Below are 23,753 nucleotides of genomic sequence, written 5' to 3'. Positions count from 1 at the left end.
CCAGGGAAGTGGAGTCACCTCCCTGGAGGTCTTTAAAAGACATTAAGATGTAGAGCTTAGGGATATGGTTTAGTGGAGGACTGGTTAGTGTTATGTCAGAGGTTGGACTCGGTGATCTTGGAGGTCTCTTCCATCTTAGGCAATTCTGTGATTCTGTGACACAAACACGCCTGAAAACCCTTGCAGCAACACCCTGAGGAGCTCAAACCTTCCACTCCAAGCCCCTCTTTGGTGACCACTGAACTCAGTAACAACCACAGCGTGCCTGCCCCCGACCCACAGGGCAGAAAACGGGCGGAAAACCTCCCCCCCCTCCGCCAGCTGCACAACACCAGGCTCAGCTCCCTGCCTCTCCCCCAGCCCCAGGGCTCCCTCAGGGCTCGGGGCGGGCGGCTCCGGGCTCCTCCCCGCCGAGCCCGGGGGCGGTGGCGGCGGCGAGGCGGGCGGTTGGCTGCGGGCAGCCCGGTGCTAGCGGAGGCCATGGCGGCTGCGGGCCGGGCGGGCAGCGCCGTGTGGGGCTGGCCGTGGCGGGCCGGGCTGCGGCGCTGGTACCGCACGGAGCGCGGTGTGTACGGCTACAGGCCTCGGAAGGCGGCCGGGGAGAGCTCGGCGGAGCCCCGGAGAGCCGGGGAGAGCGGCGGAGCAGGTCTGGGGGGGGAGCCCGCAGCCCTCCCGCGGCACCGGGCTGAGGGGAGGGCAGCTCAGGCGGTGCGGGGGGATCGCGGCTGGGACGGGCTTGGCTTGGTTTGGTTTGGTTTGGTTTTTGTTTGTTTCATGATTTCTTATTTTATTTCGTTTCTTTGTTTTTCAATTCGTTTTATTAATTTTTATTTAATTTTATTCGTTTTTTTATTTTATTTCACATTATTTCATTTTATGTCACCGTGTTTATGTCACTTTGTTTCATTTTATTATTTTAATGTTTATTTTACCTCATTTTTTTCACACTTTATCATTTTACCTCAATTTATTTTTTAATCCCATTCTTTACTGTATTTCACTTTTTCATTTTTTACTTCATTTTTTTTTTACTTCATTATTTTTCATTTCACTTCATCATTTTTCATCTCATTATTTTATTTCATTTTATTTCTTTTTATTATTTTTATTTCATTTCATTCTTCTCAGCCTTGCCGAGCCAACACATCTCTGTGACAGCTTCAGGGGGCTCGGGGCTGTTTTTCCTTGTCCTGAGGCAGTTTTTCTGTTACCTGCCCTGCCGACGGCTGTCTGTGAGCAGCTCGAGTCCTTATCACAAAGTTGTTTTCTTCGGTTCCTCATGAAGCGTGCTGATACCTTGCCAAACTCCATGGGCAGAAATAATTGTGCTTGAGCTGCACGGACTGCCCGAAATCACATCGGTCAAGTAAATGTGCTCCCGGAGAGATTTTCCTGCTCATAAAAGTACCAGTGCCATGTGCCTTAAGTTTTATATTAATATATTATTGGGCGTAAAGTAGCTAACTACGGCTAATTCTCTTCTATAGCAGTGACTGTGATGCTTTTAGCCCACTTTTATAGCACAGAAAAATAATTTTGAGCAGAAAGCTGCCGTAGGAGCTCCCTGCATCAGTCCTCTGCTAGGCTTAATTCATTAAGCCTCCTCCTCATGAAGGAAGGAAAGCGTTAATATATTTTTATGCCACGTTTTAAAATTGCTTCTAATTGTCTTTCTTGCTGTAAGCATTGAGGGAGCAACCTGTTTGAAGGCCCCGACTACAGGAGAGGAGCAGCTGAACCAGTGCCAGCAGCTGAAATACAGAGAGCAAAGAAACAACTTTGTGAAATACTCTCGCTCCGAAATTACATGGTTTTGGAAAATGAAAAACTTCACACCTGGATACTGTCAGCACTGTGTCTTTATCAGGGATAACAGACCGTGCTAGAAACACATTATAAAAAATTATAATCCAGTATAAGCTAATTCATTTGTAGCAGATTCTGTGTGCTATGTTTTCTATTGAATATATATTTGATGAAAAGTATGTTCACGTATTTGAATGTCTAGTATGTTTGACTCAGCATGGGCACTTGCCGTTGGCTAGTGGCTTGTGCAGACACAGACTTTTTAAGCTTTAGGAAATGAATTATTATCAAGACCCTATCTTCCTGTCATCCCAGCAAGGAACAGGGTAGCATAAGTGTTATGATCGAGTCAGCTCAGGAAATAAGACTGCACACTGGTACCTTAGCGTTCTCGAGTTGGACATACCCATTGCCATAAAGAGACTAAAAGCAAAATGAAGTAGCTTTGCATATGTGTACAGGAGTATGACTGTGAGGGCAGTCAAGAGGGAAATGTAAACTTGCTTGAAAATCTGATAAATAAGCAGATATAGCAGTTTGATGATAGGAGCTCTTGTGGGGTGATACAGTTAAAAACCTGCTTAGGAAAAACCTTTCCAGCTCAAAGCTTGATGGTTATTGATGGACAGAGTGCTCCTCTGCTGGTACTGTAAATGAATTAAATGTGAGCATGTGCTATACCATTCTGCTTTCTTTTTGTGTTTAGTTGACCATGCTCTTGCTCGGTTAATAACTGCGTACTCTGAACATGGCCACAAAGCAGCCAAAATAAACCCACTGTGTGCTGGCCAAGCTGTTATGAACATGGTACCTGAAATCCGAGAATTGACAGAAGTTCTTCAAGGCCCTCTCATTACCACAGGTAAGTCTGCAGCCTTATTGCAGCAAGTTTTTCTCCTGGCTGGTTTATTGAGAGGCTGCGTACTTTGCAGACCAGCCAAATACTGAAGAGCGGTTCAATCAGTAATGTATTGTTGGACAAAAGGCTATTAACTTCAACCTACTTACATGTTTGCACAAATCATTGTGTAATGAATGGCTACCTCCTAGCATCTTCAGTAACCATGAAAAATTTTAATTGCACTTAAAACTGCTGAGGTTGTACATTAATTTCTGTAACGTTCTATGATTTAGCATATTTTTGATACTGTGGTGAAGCTGTCATGGCACTTGGGTGGCAGTCAAGATTTGTCTTTTCTTGGATCTTTGGCTCTTACTGTGGCCTTGACAAAATGAGGGTCTCTCTCCATGCTATATTTTCTCCATCTACGAAATGGCATTTACTGCTTCTGATGAACATAGGATTGGGATTCATCTCGCAGGGCAACAAAATGAATGCTATACCAGTCACAAAAACAGTCACTCGGTGTCATCCACATTGAACTCATTCAGGACATTTTGAGCACCTTGCAAATAAGCATGAGACCCTCCTGTTATAAGCACACTTGAGTGTTATTAATTTTTTTCTTGAATTTTTAATTTAAATGAAGGAAAGGAAATCAGGACATGAATTTGTAGTCTCAAAATCTTGATGTAATTGCAAGATGTCAGCTTATTTCTTAGTGCTTCCCCCCATCTCCCCACAAGTGACTTAATAACATTTATTTCTGACCAGGGCTTCTGAACATGGGAAAAGAAGAGGCCTCCCTGGAGGATGTATTGGCTTACCTTGACCATATATACTGTGGGCATATTTCCATAGAAACAAGCCAGCTTCCAACCTCGGAGGAGAGAAAATGGTTTGCTAAAAGGTTTGAAGAGTTAAAACAAGAAGCATTTACAACTGAAGAGAAAAAGCACTTGTGCAAACTGATGTTGGAGTCCCAGGTACTTTGTTAACTATTATTTGATTCTAACAGAGTTGCAGAGTCTGTTTTGGATCCCCTGCTGCTCTGGACATTATCTGCTCAGGAAAAGAAGAATCACTACCCTAAAAGGTTTGACAGGGTCCAAGAAGAAGAAGAACAAGGTTTTGCCCCAAAAAGTGCAATGTGTAAATGCAGGAATCTCCACTGGGAGTCATTGCTGAATTTACTTAGCAGCCATTATTGAAACATAGAGCAATGCTTTTTGATTTGCATTGATTTATTTGGAAATTATTTGGAGAAAAATATTTCCAACGAGATACAAACTCCAAAGGCGCTTAGAACTAATTAGAACATACATTACATGAATGTATCTCACAGACAATATATATTCCTTGACATCTGGAGACACAAGTAATGACCCTACAAACCTGAGAGTAATCAGTCTTAGAAAGTGAGACTCTCTCCAACTAGTGATTTGACAGCGTATATTAAAAGTTACTGGTTGGAACACAAGTTTGGGCACAACTACATGAAATTTTTGCTCTGTGTTTTCCTTTCACCCTCAGCTATATCCATCTGTTTTACTAGCTTTAAAGCACAGTGTTTGTCAAGAGTTTGGGAGAACAAAACAGAGTTGTACTGAGGGTTTAGCCATGTAGTTGTGGTAAGTTTGCTGCTTTTCAGCAGAGGAACATGTATCCAGTACATTCTGTAATGAAGTAAAAGATTTATGTACTTTCAAAGTGTGCAGAGACAAATATTTCTTTCCTGTGCAAAAGTTCAGTTTTCCCCTTCCTTCTTCCTGTGTTATCTAGAGGGATGGAAATGTAGAAGATCAGGATCTGTGAAAGTGTCCCTGTTTCCAGTTTTCTGAGTGGAAGGAGTGTTAAATGTAATATAAACCAATGACTAAACAGAAGTATATGACACATCTCATATTTTTCTTGCCTGTTTGACAATTAAAAAAATTTGTTAGTGACACAGGAGGGTGAAAAGTGACATCAGGACCTTGAGGAATCCCATATTACCTTCAGTATGACCAGAACTGTACTTAGAGTGTAGAATTTTAACTGTCAGGAAAAATGTTTCCGTGTGTGATCAGTTTTGTATATGTTCTTTAGAATTAAATGTTGCTTAACTAGAAGGTGTTCAGGAGTTGGCTTGGATCTTTGGCTGTGACTCAGTCTTCCCTTCTCAGTTACAGTCTTCGTTTATTTTCAGTCTTCAGTTGCAAAACACTGCAGACACTTCGATTGCTTCCAAAACTTTGTCACTTAAGAGAGCTGTCTAGGAATAGTGAAGTGGGAGGAGTGAAAGGAAAATACAGGAAATATAGATTCCTTTATTTTCCTTCTTTCAAGAATTCTTGTAACTATGTACTAAAGACTGTGTCTAATGTAATCAAAGTGAAACTGCTTCTCTAGCGCTTGACATCTCAGGATACTTAAGGCTTCTGCTGTAAAAGTACTTACTTTACCATTGTTTTACTGTAAAATTACTTATATTACCATTTCTTAATTTTCACTTAAGCCAGGTAAACTGTTAAGAAATTGGTAAATTGCTCTCATGTAGTTCTGTATCCACCTCCTTCCATGTTAGAGCCACTTTGGCCCTCAATCCAGAATTTGTTCTGCCTAAAATGAGAAATGTACATGTAGATATCATGGCTTCTGGTCTTAGACTGGGGTGGTAGAGAATGAGCTGGGACTTTCAAGGGTTATGCTTAGGTTTGTCCAGCTACAAAAGTAAATGATATTTCAATTTTATAAACAGAATGCTGCTTGGCATAGCATAATACTGAAGTTCTCCTGTTTTTAACAGGAGTTTGATCGCTTCTTAGCCACGAAGTTTGCCACAGTGAAGCGATACGGTGGTGAAGGAGCAGAGAGTATGATGGGTTTCTTCCACGAGCTGTTCAAGATGTGTGCGTACAGTGGCGTGACAGACATCATCCTCGGAATGCCCCATCGTGGGAGACTTAACCTGCTCACGGGCTTACTTCAGCTTCCACCCGAAGTAAGAGATTTATTGGTAGTTGCTATGTGCCTGGTTTATTTGCAATGAATGAATAACCCCAAAATTTGTTTTGTTCTGAATGCTGGAACAATCAAAGTTACCTTTGTGAGAGGGTATTCTGCTCCTTTCAGTACATCTGCCTGAGAGACTGGCAAAAGAACTATAATAATTTTTTTTTTGTGCTGGTATCTTAAGCAAACGTGCTGTTTCAGGAGTAGGAAAGCATACGATCCTGGAAATGTTTTTCTTTTATTGTGTCTGTGAATTGGAAAGGGGATTTAACCAAGTTTTTTTGTTTGTTTGTTTGTTTTTTCCATGCAGCTCATGTTCCGTAAGATGCGTGGTTTGAGTGAGTTTCCAGAGAATTCACCGGCCATTGGGGATGTGCTCTCCCACCTGACATCTTCTGTGGATCTTGACTTTGGTTCACACAGGCCTGTGCATGTCACCTTGCTCCCTAACCCCTCGCATTTAGAAGCAATCAATCCGGTGGCCGTGGGCAAGACACGAGGAAGGCAGCAGTCTCTGCTTGACGGAGATTACTCCCCAGAGAGCTCTGCACAGCCTGGAGACAAAGTTATTTGCCTGCAGGTATTTTGCTCACAACTTCTAACTCACCTTTATAAGACTTCCTAGACTAGCATTTGAACAGAAATGGTGTATATAAAAATATCAAACAAAACTGAATTAATGTAGAATATGAAGAATTGGGATCCTCTTTATGAAGAAAGAGGAGGAAAAGGAGGATTTTTAGGTGACATACATGATAATATTGGTCTTCAAACAATTCCACTTTCTAGATTTCCAAAGTACTTATTTTAATACCCTGCATCGAGAGCCACGTGTGTCTTTCCTCGCAGACCACTTTTGCATTTAAACCATTTAGACTCCCACTGCTAGACTTCTTTTAAATTAAATGGGTTTGGAGAAGAGCTATCAACATGGTTGAAAAATGTACAGGAAGGTTTAGAATTTTGTCATTTTATCGTGGTACTGTTGAAGTAAGTCTTTTTATGCCAACTGGAATTACTTCATACTCCCTTTTTTGCAGTTTCTTACACACTTTTTTCCTAAAGTATCTGTTCTTGTCTCTATTTGTTATGGCAGGAGTAGGTATAAGTCTTGGCTTACTGATATACAGCAAAGAGAGTAGCAAATCCTAATCCAGAGTTACTGTTTGTTGATTTTTCTATTCCTCTGGTGTTCTCTAATGAGATTTTTCCATCTTCTTCCCTATCGTAGGTTCATGGCGATGCTGCTTTCTCTGGGCAAGGCATTGTTCCTGAAACGCTGACCCTCTCTAATCTGCCGCATTTCAGAGTTGGGGGGAGCATCCACCTGATTGTTAATAACCAGCTGGGCTATACCACTCCTCCAGAGCGAGGAAGATCATCACTCTACTGTAGCGATATTGGTATGTATAGGTTGAATCAGAAAGAAAATTGCCTCTTGTATAAGGAAGGCTTTTTAACACCAGTGGGTTCCCATGGCATGCTATTGCAATGGGCTGTTCGTGTCAAGTGCTATCAACCCTAGAGAATTATAATAATCTATGCCCCTTTTGATAATAGAGTATAAATTCAAATTACTATTGATTATTGCCTTCTACTAGCAGAAATTCAAGTTCTAAAAATATGCCCTTCCCCATCTATTCCAGGGCAAAGGCTAATTGTCAAGGGAAAATCCTGTCATGCTTTTACAGAATGTTATAAAATATCTGCGAAATTTAGGTGAAGTCTTTAAATTTCTGCAATGTCATTGACAGCTTTTAAAAATGGATTGTGGTGAAATGTGTAATAGATGTATTTTCAATATATCTTTTTAAATATAATGAAAACTATTCCCACCTTTTTTTTTTTTCCTCTGAGTAAGACTTATTACTCAGCTACTCCTTCATTTTTTTGGTTAATTTATTGTCAGGTGAACTTGTTGAGCTTTTAATTGAAAGGCCATGATTAATGTTATTAATCATTTAATTGAAAGGCTCATGCCACTTCGAAGCTTAATCTTAGAAAGCCTTTTGCTTTGGGCTGATCTTTCCTGGTGATAAACAGATATTGCAATCAGCAAAACCACAGGCGTAGTAGTTATTTCCTTTGTGTAAATCTCTTAGAATTGAGAATAACCTAGTGTGTGTGTGTGTGTGTATATATATATATATGAAGTATAATATCACCTGTTTTTCTTATGGCTTCATCAAAATGAACAGGTAGATTTCAATAGATCTGTTAAGGTATATAGCATATATTAGGAGTTTTTCTGTGAGCTGATTTTGTGGGGAGTTTTTGTCTGTTTTTTCTCCATCCTTAGTTTTTTTTTTCTTCTTACCTGGTTATTGAGGGGTGTGTTACCCATATGGGGTTCAGGAGGAAATAGGATATTGGTCAGAAATGGTGGAGTGACTGAAGCATCTTAATTTACTTGAATTTGGGCAGAGAAAATACAAGAGGAGCATTGCTGAGAATGTTTGCATCCAAAATACAGGGAAGGGTGTTAAGATGTGTGAATTCTGCAGCATTCCCTTTAGTGAGAATTTTCTTTGTCCCTGGGGTGGCAATGGTTTGAATGACCACTAACTAGCAAAAAGATTTTGTCACCTGGATGGGTTTGTGGTAGTAGTTTATAGCTTAGGATAACAAGGAAACAAAACTGTTTTTGTTTGAAAGATGCAGTCAAATACTTCTTTCCCATTTCCTGAATATTCCCATTCAGATTAAGAAGAATTAAGGACTTTGTGTAGAAAATCTAATGGGAGTTTAGTGCTGGTAAAGAATTTGTGTTGAAACTGGGACAAATATAACAGGTTTAGCCAATTGCACCTTCTGGGAAGACTCCTTATCCCAGCTGTCATCACAAAAAGCATGTTTTGTAGGTTTCTTTTTGTTAAGTGCTCTACACATACATTATATCTGTTCCCATTACTCTGGAAGGGGTTGGGTGTGATTGCTGTGACTACATTTTGCATCCCTGGGCAGGTAAAATCGTTGGATGTGCAGTTATCCACGTAAACGGGGATGATCCTGAAGAAGTTGTCCGTGCCACGCGGCTGGCAGTCGAGTACCAGCGCCAGTTCCGCAGGGATGTGATAGTGGACTTGCTGTGCTACAGGCAGTGGGGCCACAATGAACTTGATGAGCCATTCTTCACCAACCCCAGCATGTACAAAATCATCAGGTAAGGCTACCACCACCTGCTGGGGGAACCCCAAACGTGCTTTTTAATACATCAGCTCAGTTTTGTTCACTACTACAATAGTCTTTGTATAATGATGATCCTTTGCCATACTGACAAGTCTTAATATAAGTGTAGCTACACTGTTAGCAGCCCCTGTCTGATAATGGCACGAGAATAAAGATAACCACTGGTTGTGGTTCTCTGATATGCAGCTTGATGCCTCTTGGAGACCAATCTTGCATATAGCCCTTGAATTTCAGATTCATGACTGCTGTTAATCAGAAGGCAAAGTTGCTTACTGTGTGCCAGAGGGAAAGGTAGATTGTGTGGGAGAATTTGGAGAAAACTACCCAATGTGTGTTGTGTCCTTGCCTGGTCCTGCTGGTTCCACGGAGCCTCATCTTTACAAGCATTTAAATACAGTCAGATTCCATCTTGATCCTAAAGAAAAATACTGGCCAATGAATTCTGGGATTTTATGTGGAGCATTTATGAAATCAGGTGCGTTGATTCTCAGCTAATTGTGAAATTCCACTGTCAGTTTGCCTAAAGCACAATACATAATAGCACAGAGCCAGCCTGAATGAGAGATTTTTTTCTGGACTTACTTTTACCTGCAGCTGCTAACTGCAGGCACTTTCTTAAAGAAAGGACTGTAAAGTATGAATCCAGGAGAATTGTTACCTTTCTGGAACTGCCAGGAAAGAAAACTTGACCCAGGTTAGTATAACACACTAGGTGGTAATTTATTGTAGTTTTCCTTGGTACCTGACAGTAGTAAGGTGGCATTTCCCTGTTCTGCAGTGACACTTTTCAGGCTTAATGTCTCTGGGGTTTGATTCCCTCACCCACAGATCCCGTAAGAGTATCCCGGACACGTATGCGGAACACCTAGTAGCTGCTGGGCTCATGACTGAGGTTGAAGTGTCTGAGATAAAGACGACCTACTATTCTAAACTGAGCGATCATCTTGCCAACATGACTTTGTACAGTCCACCTCCTACCAACCTGCAGGCTCACTGGAAAGGTTTGGTCGAGCCTTCTGCTAAAATCACCACCTGGGACACAGGAATGCCTATACCGCTTCTGCAATTTATTGGAATCAAGTCTGTAGAGGTGCCAGAAGAACTCCAGATGCACAGCCATCTCCTGAAGACTTATGCACAGGTCAGGATGTTTCTAGTTCTGTTGTTTAAAGGTATGACCCGTTACAGGGAAAAACTCTTTAACTGACAAGGCTGCCAGTTAAAGAACAGCACAATCTTCTCTAGGAAAAACAGCTTGTTCTCTTTTTCAAGGCTGCTGTTATGCAATTCTTTTATGTTTGAAGAAAAATATGTTCTCCCTCATATCTGACCATATATTTAACTTGTTATTTTAACAATATTTTGATATAATGAAGAAAAAACATGTAAAAAATACAGTTTGTTGTTCTTACAATGTTCTTACAAATATAATCTAAACTTCATTATTATAAGTACTTTAAAAAAAAAAAAAGAATCAGGAGATTGGTAACAGTGTATGCAGTGTGTAAAGCCAGTAATGTATGTGTTTATATATAAACTTGTGTATACATTTGGCCAAGTTTGAAAGTCACTGTGTTTGAGTAATAAGATTTTGTGCAATAACTGGCTTGGTTTGGGTTTATGAATGTTTCACTTTGATGAATGATGACCATGGGCTGGCGTCTGGTCGACAGCTGTAGAGAAGCCACGAGCTGAATATTTCAGAAGGCTGGTTCTTGCCTTCCCAGCCCCAGTGGGAAGTCTGGGTGTTATCACTCATCTGCAATTCTGCAGATAGAGAATTCTGGAGACTGAAATACTTACACCTGGTGTCTTTCAGCACTACACCAAGTCTGTCAATAGCCTGCTCTCTGCTCTGCTAAGACTTTTTAGTATTTCAAGACTAAGATCTAATCTGTCAATCTAAAGTTTGTTGACTGGTTAGTGAACAAATGGGTTATACATGGTTTTGTGGTCTGCAGGGGCAGCTTTCTGCAGTTTGTGCATGTATTTCAAATCAAACCAACCAAAATTGGCTGCTGGAAAAATAGTATTTCTCTCTACAGACTATTTTTTTCCTAACTTCTAATACTGATCTGTGGCACAACGATGCATAAAGATGGAAGAAGGCAAAATAGTAACCTTTCCTTCTTGTTTACTTTTTTAGTCAAGAGTTCAAAAAATGGAGGAAGGAAAAAAGCTGGACTGGGCAACAGCTGAAACGTTAGCGTTTGGTTCCTTGCTGTGCCAAGGTAAGAGGTAACTAGACAGCAAACAATGAATTATTTTTGTTTTGATGTCTGTAAAGTATAACGTTAAGCTTTTTAGGTGTTTCTAAGCCCAAAGATTGATATACTGAGTAAATTTGACAATTTGTATTTGCATGGTAGCAAGAGAACATAAGTGTGAGTCCTGTATGTCACCAATACTTGTAGATTGGCTGCTAAATTTCTTCAAAGAAATGTTGCTCCCTCCCATCCCCTCGAAAAGCTGGTGCTCAGTGCTGTGCACATGAGCAATGCATGCGGCATCAGTTGGGCCTCCCACATGCTTACCTTTTATAGTGTTTCATGCTGTGATTAATTTCCTCCTTCTCTAGTCTGAATTCGTGTTTCAGTTTACATGGGGTACAGGATGCACATATTTTGCAGTTTGCTTCAGCAAACTGTGTAGTTACAAACGCTTAACCCAAAATAATTTTTGGCTGTGAAGAGGAGAAATGAGATGTGTGAGCATCTCTGTGAGATGGAGCTGGTGGTGGTTAAGAATTCCCACTCAGATTTGATTTTGCTGATGAGGAGAAATCCAGGAAGTTACTGTCCTGCATGTCTTTTATTGTATGATAAACTAATCCAGTGTTTTGCTTATTGCTTGGCAAGGGTTTAATGTCAGACTAAGTGGACAAGACGTCGGCAGAGGAACCTTTAGCCAGCGACACGCGATGTTAGTTTGCCAAGAAACAGATGATACCTACATTCCTCTGAATCATATGTCCCCAGACCAGAAGGGTTTCCTCGAGGTAGGTTCTGCGGTCCACAAGACAATCTTCAAGTTGTGCTGAAAGAGTGCAGATTTTAAAACTGCTGAGGCACATATAAGTAGTCTGTATATTCTGACAAAGCCCAGATACGGAGGTATAAAACCCACCTGATTGTGGGTTAAGGAGAGCCTAGCTAAAGGCAGATGACTGATTTGTGCTTTCCTGTAGCAAGTTGACAGTTGTGCATGGTTAGTTACCCTCTTTAACAAGGGGTTCTGCCTTTCCTTGAGAGATCACCTATTATTTTTCTTCCCTCAGTGCCTTCCTTCAAAAGCAAAAGAGAGGTGACCGTGAATTGCGTTTAGGAGTGCATGTCCTCAGTGTGCCTAGCACTGATGTGCCTGGTTCCAAAGGTTCTTAACCCTGGGTTGTCATCTCTCTCACCTGCCCCTCCCAACAATTTCCTTTCTGTTAGGTGAGTAACAGTCCCTTGTCTGAAGAAGCTGTGCTTGGTTTTGAATATGGAATGAGTATTGAGAGCCCTAAGTTACTGCCAATTTGGGAAGCTCAATTTGGAGACTTCTTTAATGGAGCCCAGATAATATTTGACACTTTCATCTCTGGAGGTGAGTGTACAAGGAGCTAATTCATATATTTACAATAAATCATTTGTAGCCAGTATAGTTTTAGAAAATCCTTTAGTTTTAAAGTAAAAGGGCAATGTGTTGAGAAAAAGAATTGTTTTCTCAATAAGTCTTGTGAGCTTGCCTACTTGATCCCAACTACAGTGCAGATTTTCCCTGAAGACAGTCTGTCTAAAAGGAGAGACCTCATCCTTGACAGAAAAGTTATTCTGAAAGCACAGTTGATTATGTTAATGACCTTTCTTCCCTCCTACCCCTATTTATTTTACAGTGTGCATATATTTTTAATAGCTTCTTAGGATGTACTGTTCCTTCATGAGGCATATGAAAAGTTCCTGAAGCAATATAGAAAGAAAATAGTGATGATTTAAAAACAAACAGAAAAAAAGTGCTAAAACCAACCTCTCGGTTTGACTTTTGTGCATTTTCTGAATGCTCAGATGTTGCAAAAAGACCTTTCGGGGTTGAAACAGGCTGAGGAAATGCTAAGATGGATTTCTGAAGTGGGGTTCCTTGAGTGTAAGAGTCCAGAGTATTGGCATCTAGTTTCAGTTAGGCCTCTATGTTCACTCTGTAACCACAGATGGTAATTGCCAGAGACCCTCTTATCCCACCCATCCTCATGAATTACCTCCTGGATTTGACTGTAATCTCTTAAATAGTGCAGGGGCTTTGACAGAGCCCAGGGGAGCTCACCTCTGGCTGGCGTTGCTGCATTAGGCAGGACTGGCTGACGGGCTGCTGCCTGCTTCATACCTGCACAGGACTAAATGACAAGGTATACAGAAAAGATGCCATGAGTTATGGTCAGGAGCTTTCATACTGAGGAGAAGGATTTTGTGGATGCCTGTTAATAAGGAGGACAGTGCCATTAAGAGGATTTTCTCATAATGTGTTGATGTTTCCGAGTAAGTTCTAAAACGTTCACTGCTCAACATGAAGCCTTAAGAGCCCTGAAAGCCCAAAGTTTCATGACAATTTCAGAAACATCAGATCATCTTATGCATGCTGTTTCACAGCTGTGAATCTCACAGCTAAATACAACAGCATGTTTCTGGTTTGTACTTAATGATGTGGAAATCAGCCATACTCTTATCTTCCTCAGTAGTTCATGCAAAGTAATGACTGTTTGGGGGCTTTATGTTCTGTTGAAATCATTTTTCCTTCTTTCTCATTGTTTGTTTTAGGGGAGGCCAAATGGCTCCTGCAGAGTGGGATAGTAATTCTTCTTCCCCATGGTTACGATGGTGCAGGCCCTGAGCACTCATCCTGCCGGATGGAACGTTTCCTGCAGGTACCCCTCCTCATCTCCCTTCTCACACTCACGTATTCTCCATCACAGCACTGGCAAACAGTGCTCTGGGAGTCTTGCCACAAAATGCCACGTTGCTGATGTACCTGCAAGTGACTTCAGAAGCTGGAGACTTACCAGGATCTCACCACATGAATGGGCTGGGTTGAAAGTGGAGGGAGAAAGGGGACAGAGGTGCAGGTCTACAAGTGGTGAGGAAGCAGCATTGGTTTAAATACTACCACAGCAGCTCTGCTGCAAGATTCTGGTTGAACTTTGCAATAATAGATGCTTGTTGTTTCTCTTAGATCTCTGTCACCTGCCCAACCGTGTGTGTGGTAACATGAAATTTTGTAATGAGATTTGCACAGTGTTTGCAAAGGCCCCGTGCCCTCTGCAAACGTCCCTGATGGGGTGTGCTTCAGTACTGCCTGCTGTCACTCTTCTGATTGCCGCTCTTCAGCAATGTCCTGTACCACAGAATGAGTCCAGTAGCAAGACAGAATTGCTCTATTGCAAATAGCAGACCTTTAATGGGCACTTCATAGAGAAAGCATTTTGGGGTTGGCATTGTAAATGGGCAGCCACCCGCCTGTGCAAGCCACTTACGATATTCCCACTGTGCACAGACTGTACAAGCAGAACACTGGGCACTATTAAATAGCAGTAAGTAAATTTGTGGCACATTTTTGCAAAAAAAAAAAAAAAAAAAATCTGTTGTTATGTCATTGTGACTGTAGTAAGTAAATGAAAGCCTTTTTCATTGAGTAATGGCTTAGGGAAGAGCTTGGAGCATCTTTAGGGGTGCTGCCATTCTGATGAAATTGTCATGACTGTCCACTGTTAGAAGAACTGGAATGCCTTGGTTATGGTGTAGTTGAAGGAGGCCTTCAGATACAGTATTACCAGGTAAATGCTAAAGCCGTTTCTCTGAAATTGCTTTTCCCTTGCTGTCAGCATTTGAATTGAGATACTTGTCTCCTATTGTTACACCAGTAAGCATGTCTTATGGCTTAAACTCCTGTATATTTGGCTCACTAATTCCTTCTTAACAAGTTATTGCTATGTCCCCCGTAGATGTGTGACAGCTCAGAAGGAGGAGTTGATGGGGACCAGGTGAACATGTCGATCGTGCATCCCACCACCCCAGCTCAGTATTTCCATTTACTCCGGCGGCAAATGGTCCGGAACTTCAGGAAACCTCTCATTGTTGCCTCTCCCAAAGTGCTACTCAGGCTCCCTGTAAGCTAGAAAACTTCCTTTTTCTTTTTTCGTCCTCTTCTGTGTTCTCTTCCCCTTTCTCTTTGCTTTTCCTCTGTGTTCTCCTCTCTGTTTTGGGGTGAAATCAATGGGGTTTTGCCTGTTAGGGGCAGGGTAGGTTGAGGATTAAAGCTGGGTGGTGGTGAGCCTGAAGTAAGAGTGATTCTGGGTATGGTGATGTTCTTCAGAATCTTGCTGTTCTGTCTTTCACCTGTGGGAGTGGGAATGGGAGGGGAGAGGGAATGTATCTTTTTTTACTTACCAAAACCCTGTCCCAGACAGAGCCAGAGAGAAAAGGGACCAAGATTTGGTAACTTCTGACTCTTCCCCCATTTAGGCTGCTGTGTCAAGTTTTGAAGAAATGGCTCCAAGGACAACGTTCAAACCTGTCATTGGTGACTCCTCAGTAGATCCTAAAAGGTAGCTCTACTTTCTTACAAGGGAAGCTCAGAAAGGAAGTCCCTCTCTTCTACCTAATAGCTCGAGGCTGAGGTGATGTGAAAGATGTGACTTTTTTAGGGGGATAGTATCTGTATGGTGAGTGACTTAGGGTTTTACTTGTTTCCATCCTTCTTCTCTGCTTACCTGTTGGTAGTTATCATACCGTCTTCATAATAATAAAGTGTTCAGGCTTTCAGCCCTTGTCTCCAAGGAGAGGCTGTGATCAGAGTTACTAATCTGATGGATGCTGTTGTGAACCATGGCCATTAGCTAGCAGTCACTGGGAGCAGCTGTTCTATGAAGAGAAGAATTTTTGTTCTGCTGTTGGGACACTTGAATTGATGAAGTGAAGCTCGGGCAATAACATCTTTGTGTGTGCATTATTTCCCTATCTTCAGATGTGAATTTGGAGCATCCTGTTCATGAAGGGCAATTCATATTTTTCCCTTCTAATGTTTTTATCTGTTCCCAGTCCTAGTAGTATAATCACAAGGCTGAAAGTATCTTAGCATCTTTGTTTTTTTAAGTGAGATGGTGAGGTTTCTCTCCTTGCCTTTGTCCATTAAGCTCAGACAACTAAGATCTTTCTGATTACTGGACACAATTGCATATCTCCTGAAGGCAGTTCCTCTTAGGCATGGGAGAGAATTGTCCTCTGGAGGTACTTCTCTCCCACTCTGTTCTGTTCTCTACAGAGAGAGCACAGATAACTAACTTAGATAGAAAGTTTAATTTTAGATAGTTAAAAGGCTGAGTTAAAGCTGAAGAAACAGGACATTTGGGCCATGGCCTACTGTGCCCACAGGTTAGTTTGTCAGCTAGTTTGTCAGGGAGTGGGAGGGAAAGGAAGACAAAAAAGAAAAGATGGTCTAGGGTAGCAGTTCAGCTTCGTACAACTCGATTAGTAGATCGTCTTTAAAGTTTGGCTGGTTGCTTTTATGAAAGGTGTGAAAATGTTCTGCAGAGAGTTTCTGTGAAACACTAAACTTGGAAACGCTCCTATTTTTCTCTAGTGTCACCCAAGTGGTGCTCTGTTCTGGTAAACATTACTACGCTTTGGTGAAGCAAAGGGAGACGCTAGGAGAGAAACAGCACAACGTAGCTATTTTGAGACTGGAAGAACTGTGTCCTTTCCCCCTGGAAGCTCTACAGCAAGAGTTGAACAAATACAGCCGTGCCAAAGGTAAGCAAAATTTTTACCTTTTTCTTTCTGGCCTCTTTGAAATTCTAAACTAAATCTGTTGCCTGCCTTTTCAGATGAAGAGCTGTAGTAGTGTTTTCCTCTTTGCTCTTCCCCCCATATATCTGGTGTTTCTGGAGTGGGATAATACAGGTTTTTGCCACGTGTGCTAAAAGATTTTGTCTCTGCTATTGTTAGCTTCTCTAAACCACTGCTGAAAATCAGAGTGAACCACGTGGGACATTTTTGCGTTGATCTTTTCTACCCAGTCCTTTAAGTATTATTTGAAAATGATGGTAAAATAGAAGAGCATACCTACAGCATGCCCTCATGGTGGACATGCTTTTAGTTTGACTGCAGAAAGTGATGACTTGTAATGAATTCAGTCTCACAAGAATTCATTTCAAAGAAAGTACCAAGGCAAAAAAGTCAGAGGTGCTACAACAGAAAAACATAACTTTCTTGAGCTACTGAAAAGATAAACGTGCGCTTCTAATGTACCATTTTCCTTCCTTTAGTCTTCACCTGGAGTCAGGAAGAACCACAGAACATGGGTCCATGGTCCTTTGTGTCACCACGTTTTGAAAAGCAGCTGGGGGTTAAGGTAAGATGTCCCCATGGTGCTCTGGTCTTCAAAATGAACTTTGAAGTTATTCTTGATGGCAAAATTCTGTTATGCTTACTTGTAAAACCTAGTGCATAAATCTTAACCTAGTGCCTAAACTGAATGTGTGTTCTGATTTTAGCTACTTATGCTTTTTATAGCACCATTTAGTAGCACTGAGCAGGCCTGGAGCTTTCTTTTACCAGGTGTGTAGTCTAAGTGGACAGGGTGATGAAAGATCCCAGGTAGGAAACAACATGCTTAAGGTGCCACAGTGAGCAGAGGGAGAATCTGAAGCTGCTGTTTGCTGCAGCAGATTGAACACTGTAATGGTCTTGGAACTGTAATCACAGGGAGATGAAGGAAAACTTCCTGCAGCACCTCCAACTGGAACTGCCCAGTATCTGACAATAGGTATCACCGTGGCATCAGAGAACCTCAAGATGTGGCACTATGTTTGTGCTTCACTAATCTTTTCCTCCTGGCTCTAATTTCAGCTCGCTCTTGTGAGTAGACCTCCTTTACCAGCCCCAGCAGTTGGCATTGGAACCCTCCACCAGCAGCAGCAGGAAGACATTCTTACCAAGACATTCATCTAAATTTTCAGCGGACAGCCTACTCGTGTAGTCAGTCATGTTTGTTGCCGTCCTCCTGCGAAGAAGAACAAAAGCCAGATCCTTAGGACTCTTAATTTTCCAAAATGGGAAAGAAAATGGAACAAGTTCTGTATTGACGAAGCAATTTTTTCATACGGGGACATACCTAAAGATGAAAGCTGATGCCTGTTACTCTAGATAGTTTTTTTTGTTCTTTTGTAGCATTTTCTACAAGAGATCTTTTAAAAGTTTTTAAAAATTGCAGTCCAGGGGGAAGATCAGTGAGGTAGGTATAAAATACCTTGTATCCAATCACTTATCGGCATTTGTCAATTCCCTGGGATGGTGTATGTGTGGAAACAGCTTCTCATTTCCACAGAAGTGTTAGTGCTGTTTGGTTGAGTAAATGCTTCCCCGTGCCTGGGAATGAGCCATTTCTATTAGCAGAGTGTTGTGGATTTTCTCATTTCTTTTCCTGTGGACTTGCAGTTAAATCTGTGCAATTGTTGGTATTCTTCTAATGTGCATAGCCTGAAGGGATAAGGGTTGTTAAAGCAGGATTCCTGGGGGCACCTAGCAGGATCTCTCCTGAAGGCTTCAGGCACTGTTTTCTTCTCAGGAGGAGAAGCAGTGCTTTCACATCAAGCTTGCAGGGTGGGAAGTGTGCTGCAGTGAGGCTCCTGCTGTATTTTAGAACCCAGTTTTGTAGAAGCCAATCAGTTGGGCTACTCAAAGAGTTTGGCTACTAGTTTGGTACCCAAGAGGCTACCCTGAAAAGTGATGTTTCTCCCTACCCAGAAAATTCTTCTCAGTGTCCACTGTCTATTTTCTTAATTGTTTTTGAGGGCTTGCCTCGGTTCAGTTTCTTCTTCCCTAGTTCCTATACAAAATCTTGCTTATGCTGTAAGAAGGCTGAAAGTGTGACCAAGAGCAACAAAGAGTTCAAAACTGGCAAGACAGATAAAGCAGGCTGAAAAGAGTTTGAGCAACCCTTGTTGAAAGCTATAATAGCGAGGCCTATTTTGAGTACGCTAGAAGCTTGAAGGTTGAGGGGTGGCAGAATTAGAAGGTCAAACAGGCTTCTCACAAAAAAAAAAAAAAGCTGTAGTAAAAAAAAAACTCATGGCTTATTTTGGTTTGGTTTTTAGTTTGGGCAAAGTTCCCATGTGGAGGCATGTTGTGAGGCTCCTGAGCAAAACCTTTTCTTCGCAGTGAAAAGCTGTGGTATCAAAACAGGTTATAGAAGAAAACATGTTAAAGAAGAAATAAGTGACATGGATAGCAGCAAATGGCAACAGGAGGTTAGTGAACTGGGTTTTCTGAAGGAGTTCAAACAGATACTGATGTTCAAGCCACATGAAGTTCCTAAAACACAGGCAGCAGACAAAAGCTTTCTCTTTTTAATGCTGTGGCACACTTCAAAATTTTGTGAGAATATTGATTGGTTCCCAAATTGATGTGTGTTTTTAAAAGTAATATGGTTTATTAACTTTCAATCTATTTATTACCTTTTTTTTTTTTTTAACTGAAAAACTTTCAGGAAACTGAAATAGAAAACCAGACTACGATGAAGTGTTAAAATCATGGTCTCCTACTTGCTGATATGAAGCCTTCCCTATGAAGGAATAAAGTAACCTTTGCTGGAGGCAAGCCAGTAGTTTAACATTTAAATGACTTGCCATCCCGAATGTGCTTTACAAATAATGTCCATAACTTCTCAGGCAGAATTTCACTTTAATTTATGAAGTGCTGCAACAGAAAAACTATGCATTGGAGCTCTCTGGATCCCTGCCATTCAATGAAGAGAAAAAAACATAGTCTTTGCATCTAAAGCCCACTCTTTTCAGACTCCTTTTGTGTGTGGGTTTGGAAACTACGCCTGAGTATGGTTGCCTTTTTCCCCCTTTTTCTGAAACAGATGTTCTTATCCTTGGTAATAAGTTTCCTAGAAGCATGGCTTTTCTCATGAGCAGCAGTCAACAGCTTGCCGTTTTTTGTATTCTGTTAAGCTGAATATATACAATTTCATATATTCTTTTCTTTAAATATGCCATAGGAAAAACAAACATGCAAACAATGTGTTTTTTTTGTTTGTTTGTTTGTAGCACCTTCTTCAAGGGGAAAATGGTCAGGATTTGGTTCCTACTTGAAGAATAGGTAGTCAGGTGGGACTCCTGCTGTAATCTCTCTCTATTCAGAGAATCATTTAGGTTGGAAATGACCTCTAAGATCATCTGATCCAACCTTTAAGCCCCCGCACCTGAAGCAGTGTGAACCTTGGAAGGGCTGCAGGTGGATGTGTACATTTTGTTAGCAGTAATGTTTGAATCATCTTTCAGTGGAATGGTCAAGGTTTTTCTTGCATGACAGGGAAACCTGTACAAATGAAAAACTAATTCTAACTAAGAATCCTAAATGACAGAAAAGAAGCTTAGATGCACAACTTGCACTAACCACAACAGAACCTTATGTTTCTACAGAACCAAGAACCACGCAGGTTTCTAGGGATTTTCTCATGCTGAGTTAAAGAAAGACTGTCTGTCTTGATTTTTCTTTGTTCCTTTTCAAATCTTTTATTTTTCACAGAAACATCAGAATTTACAGTATTCTTCATATGGCACTAAAATAAATAATAAACAGTTAAAAGCCAGAGCTCCTCTAGGCGCGTGGCCTTTTGGCTTTGCAGAAGCCCTGTTCCAGCAACAAGACAAGGTGAGCAGGAGAGGAGAGTGACAGCAATGCTAAAACAAGTTCTGCTGAGCCCTCATAAGCAAGGAGTGACCACAAGACTTCCCCTTCTTGCTGCTTCTTCTGAAACCCATCTCCCTCCACCCAGAACCATTCTCCTTTCCTTTATGATGTGTGGGATCTCTGCATTCAGAGGACTACTGTCAGTGCAAGCCAGAGCTCCACAAGGCATTTGTAGAGGCTTCTTAAAGGCTCTGTTACACCACTGCCCTTTTCCTTCTTCTTGTGTGACTTTTTCAACTTTACATGTTTCGAAGAAATGCTAAAAAAAAAAAAAAAAAAAAAGCCCTTTGCCTGCTAGTTGCCAAACTGCTCTCTACTCCCACCTGGTGAGATATTTCTGTAGCCAAATGCTACCCCAGCAGTTCCTGGCTGGAAAGCCTTAGCACTCACTCCCTGAGGGAAGGTTTCAGCACAGTTGCCAGCTGGGGAAAAGAAAGAAATCAGTATTGGGAAGCAAGAGATAAATGAGCACAACATTGACTTTAAGCAGGAGAATAATGAAGACAAATGGCAAAAGGAGGCAAAAGCTGCCCTCAGTCTTGACTGCCCCAAGCAGTGCTCCCATCACCACAGTATTTTCCCCAGCATTTTGTCTTTTATGGTCTCAGTGGCAGTATGAATTTGGCACCTCCCCATGTCTCCCAAAGTTGTTTGGGGGAGCGTGCCTGAATAAACCAAAGCCACTGTGCACAAAACACCTTTTTGAAGAGGCAAGTGGGGTTTAACCTAATAGAATACGGCCGGGGGAACAGCTCCCAAAAGCTGCTCTGAAGCACAGTTTGGTATCGTACCCTAATTAACTCACTCATTCATTCATTCATCTATATGACCCAGAAGTAACGTCTGTAATCTCAGTTCTGTAGCCTGTTTCATGTAACTTCTTTATCTCATCACAGTGACGTGAAGTCATATTTCTTTCATTTTGCTGTAGCAAACTTCACAACTTTTTAGGCATTCTGAATAGCTTTATCTAATCAAGACACATTCTGGTTTAAACTTCTGCTCTGAGTGCCCAGGGATTTCTTTCCACGGTCCCTGAGCAGTGTACTCATCCGCATAGAAATCCCTTTTCCTGAGAACAGCTGGAGCTCTGCCTGTCCTTTACTTCTTACTGTTTTTTTACCATAAATATGTAATATCAGCAGCTGCACTTACAGAAATATGGTTATATTTTGCTTGGATATAGCAAAATACTTGGAGTGCGTGCTTCAGTTTTTCAGAGGCTTTGTCCAAGCAGGCGGTGGTTGTGCTTGGTGTTTTTTGTACAAATTATCTCTCATACTCTGCTCACAAAGAACCTCTGTATCAGTAAGTAGCAAAAGGAGGCAGAAGAGTAGCGTTACTTTGGCTGCAGCTGTAGCTAAAAGTTGTACAGCATAAACATCACCTTTGACTCCAAACTGATGGTTACATAAAGCCACATTTTCTCACTATGACAGCACACAAAAGGGAAGAACAGACCCAACATTTTGAGTTTCCCATTTCCTGAACCTGACCTTGTTATGCACCACTCACGCACAGGCTGTGCAGGTTTATCTAGCCAAATAAAGGACACTTGAGTGTTCAGACACAGCTATTACTGTAGCGCTGCTCAGTCCCCAAGCCCAGCACTGCTGTGCCATGTAGCCACCCAGGGATGCTGGGGTAAAGAAGAGAGAGCTTTGGCGCTACTCTCACGGTGTCGCTGATGCAGATTTGCTGCTCTCTTTTGATGCAGAATGCTGCTCTTTTGTGATGGCCAACAGCTACAAGGAGCAAGACAAAGCCCTTGCTGAGTTAGATGTTAACACCGTTTCCCCCACTGCTTTTGGATGCACACAAAGCTGTTTTTCTTCTGCGTGCCTCTGCATGCAGACTTGGCTCACCCTGCACGAGTGCTGGTTTGCTTTTGCAAGGCTGGGGCTCGTTGCCTTTAGAGGCCCTCAGTGCCCCTGCGTTCAGACTGGGTACCCAGTACCATACAAAATCCTGAGCAGAGAGGAGGCATTTGGGTTTACGTCTGATGGAGATCACCTTTACTGCTTCTGTGGTGATACACTTGTGAATTTACCCAATTTGAAAGCATTTCAGAAAAGAGAAATTGTGAAAGCGCCAGATGGGGGTGCTGACTGACAATGGGAGTGAGTTTTCTGTGTGTGCTCAGGAAAGTGCCAGATGAAACACAATGAAAGTTGGGTGAGTGGGTAACAGAGTAGGACCCAGTCTGGACATGAGAACTTTTGTGTCATTTAAAAAGTAGAAATGAATCTTCATGTGCTGTTAGAGAGTAAAAAAACAAACAAACAAACAAAAACAAACAACTGACTAGAAAGAGAGGAAGTGTTACAGCATTTGCACCTTGTGGCATGCGAGATGAAATGTACAAGTCAAGGACACATGCTCAGGATTGTCAGGTGGAATTGCAAGACTGGAAGAAAAGACATCAAAGGAAAGAGATGTTAGGTCGAGCATTTCATTAAAGACAGCGGTAACTCAGTTACAGAAGAAGAAACATCAGGAAAAGAAATACAATAAATATTTTAGTAAGTGATGTTATTTTAGATTTGAAATAAATGTAGTCTGAAATTTGAAGGCTTACAATTTTGAACACCCCAGAAGTATTCATTTGGAACAAGCAAAGAAAACAAATTTGCATTTTTTAAACCTCAGTCACTGGGAACCAGTTGTTGATGATGCCGTGATATTTCTTCAGCATACCTGCAGTGGTGTATCTTTGTTAGTACAGATTGGATCTTTTATCAATCATCAAAACAGGGACCAGCAACTTACAGGTATGGAGGTTTGCTGTGAGTGAGGACCTGTAATTTAAGGTCTGCGTCAGCATGGCTAAAAATCTGAACACATGTTAACTGCAAGAAACTACCTGGAGCTCAGCTATTAACCCAGACATCTACAAGTAAGACACAAGGCCAAATAACGATGAATACTTATGCTTTAAATCACACATAAATCCTGCAATAAATTCTAATAAACATCATTTTATAGACCGTCACCTGCTGTAACAGAAAGCTCCTTAGAAGGGTTTGATACTGGTTTCTGTGATACTCATTCCCACTCCAGATATTCTCATATTTCAGGGTCAGTTTACCAATGTACCCGTAATATTATTAAACTGGGACATACCCATGATTTTATCAAACTGGGATGTGGGTGACTGGGGGCACCAGTCAGACACAGCAGGCACACACACCGCTAAT

At 41.5% G+C, this 23,753-nt stretch overlaps 1 protein-coding gene across 1 annotated transcript; it reads left to right on the top strand.

Annotated features, from left to right (window-relative positions):
* Positions 1-419: 419 nt before the first annotated feature.
* Positions 420-18,248, top strand: DHTKD1 (dehydrogenase E1 and transketolase domain containing 1). The gene is made up of 17 exons (XM_068670033.1): positions 420-646; positions 2,513-2,668; positions 3,422-3,633; positions 5,436-5,630; positions 5,952-6,221; positions 6,873-7,044; positions 8,606-8,804; positions 9,659-9,971; positions 10,977-11,061; positions 11,689-11,828; positions 12,265-12,415; positions 13,621-13,727; positions 14,802-14,966; positions 15,322-15,404; positions 16,439-16,608; positions 17,124-17,209; positions 17,707-18,248. The coding sequence occupies exons 1-17, from the start codon at positions 481-483 to the stop codon at positions 17,806-17,808; spliced, it is 2,772 nt and encodes a 923-aa protein (XP_068526134.1). The 5' UTR covers positions 420-480; the 3' UTR covers positions 17,809-18,248.
* Positions 18,249-23,753: the final 5,505 nt, after the last annotated feature.

Source organism: Anas acuta, chromosome 1, assembly GCF_963932015.1.
Source record: "Anas acuta chromosome 1, bAnaAcu1.1, whole genome shotgun sequence".
Taxonomy (NCBI): Eukaryota; Metazoa; Chordata; class Aves; order Anseriformes; family Anatidae; genus Anas; species Anas acuta.
This window is presented reverse-complemented; position numbering and strand designations above follow the sequence as displayed.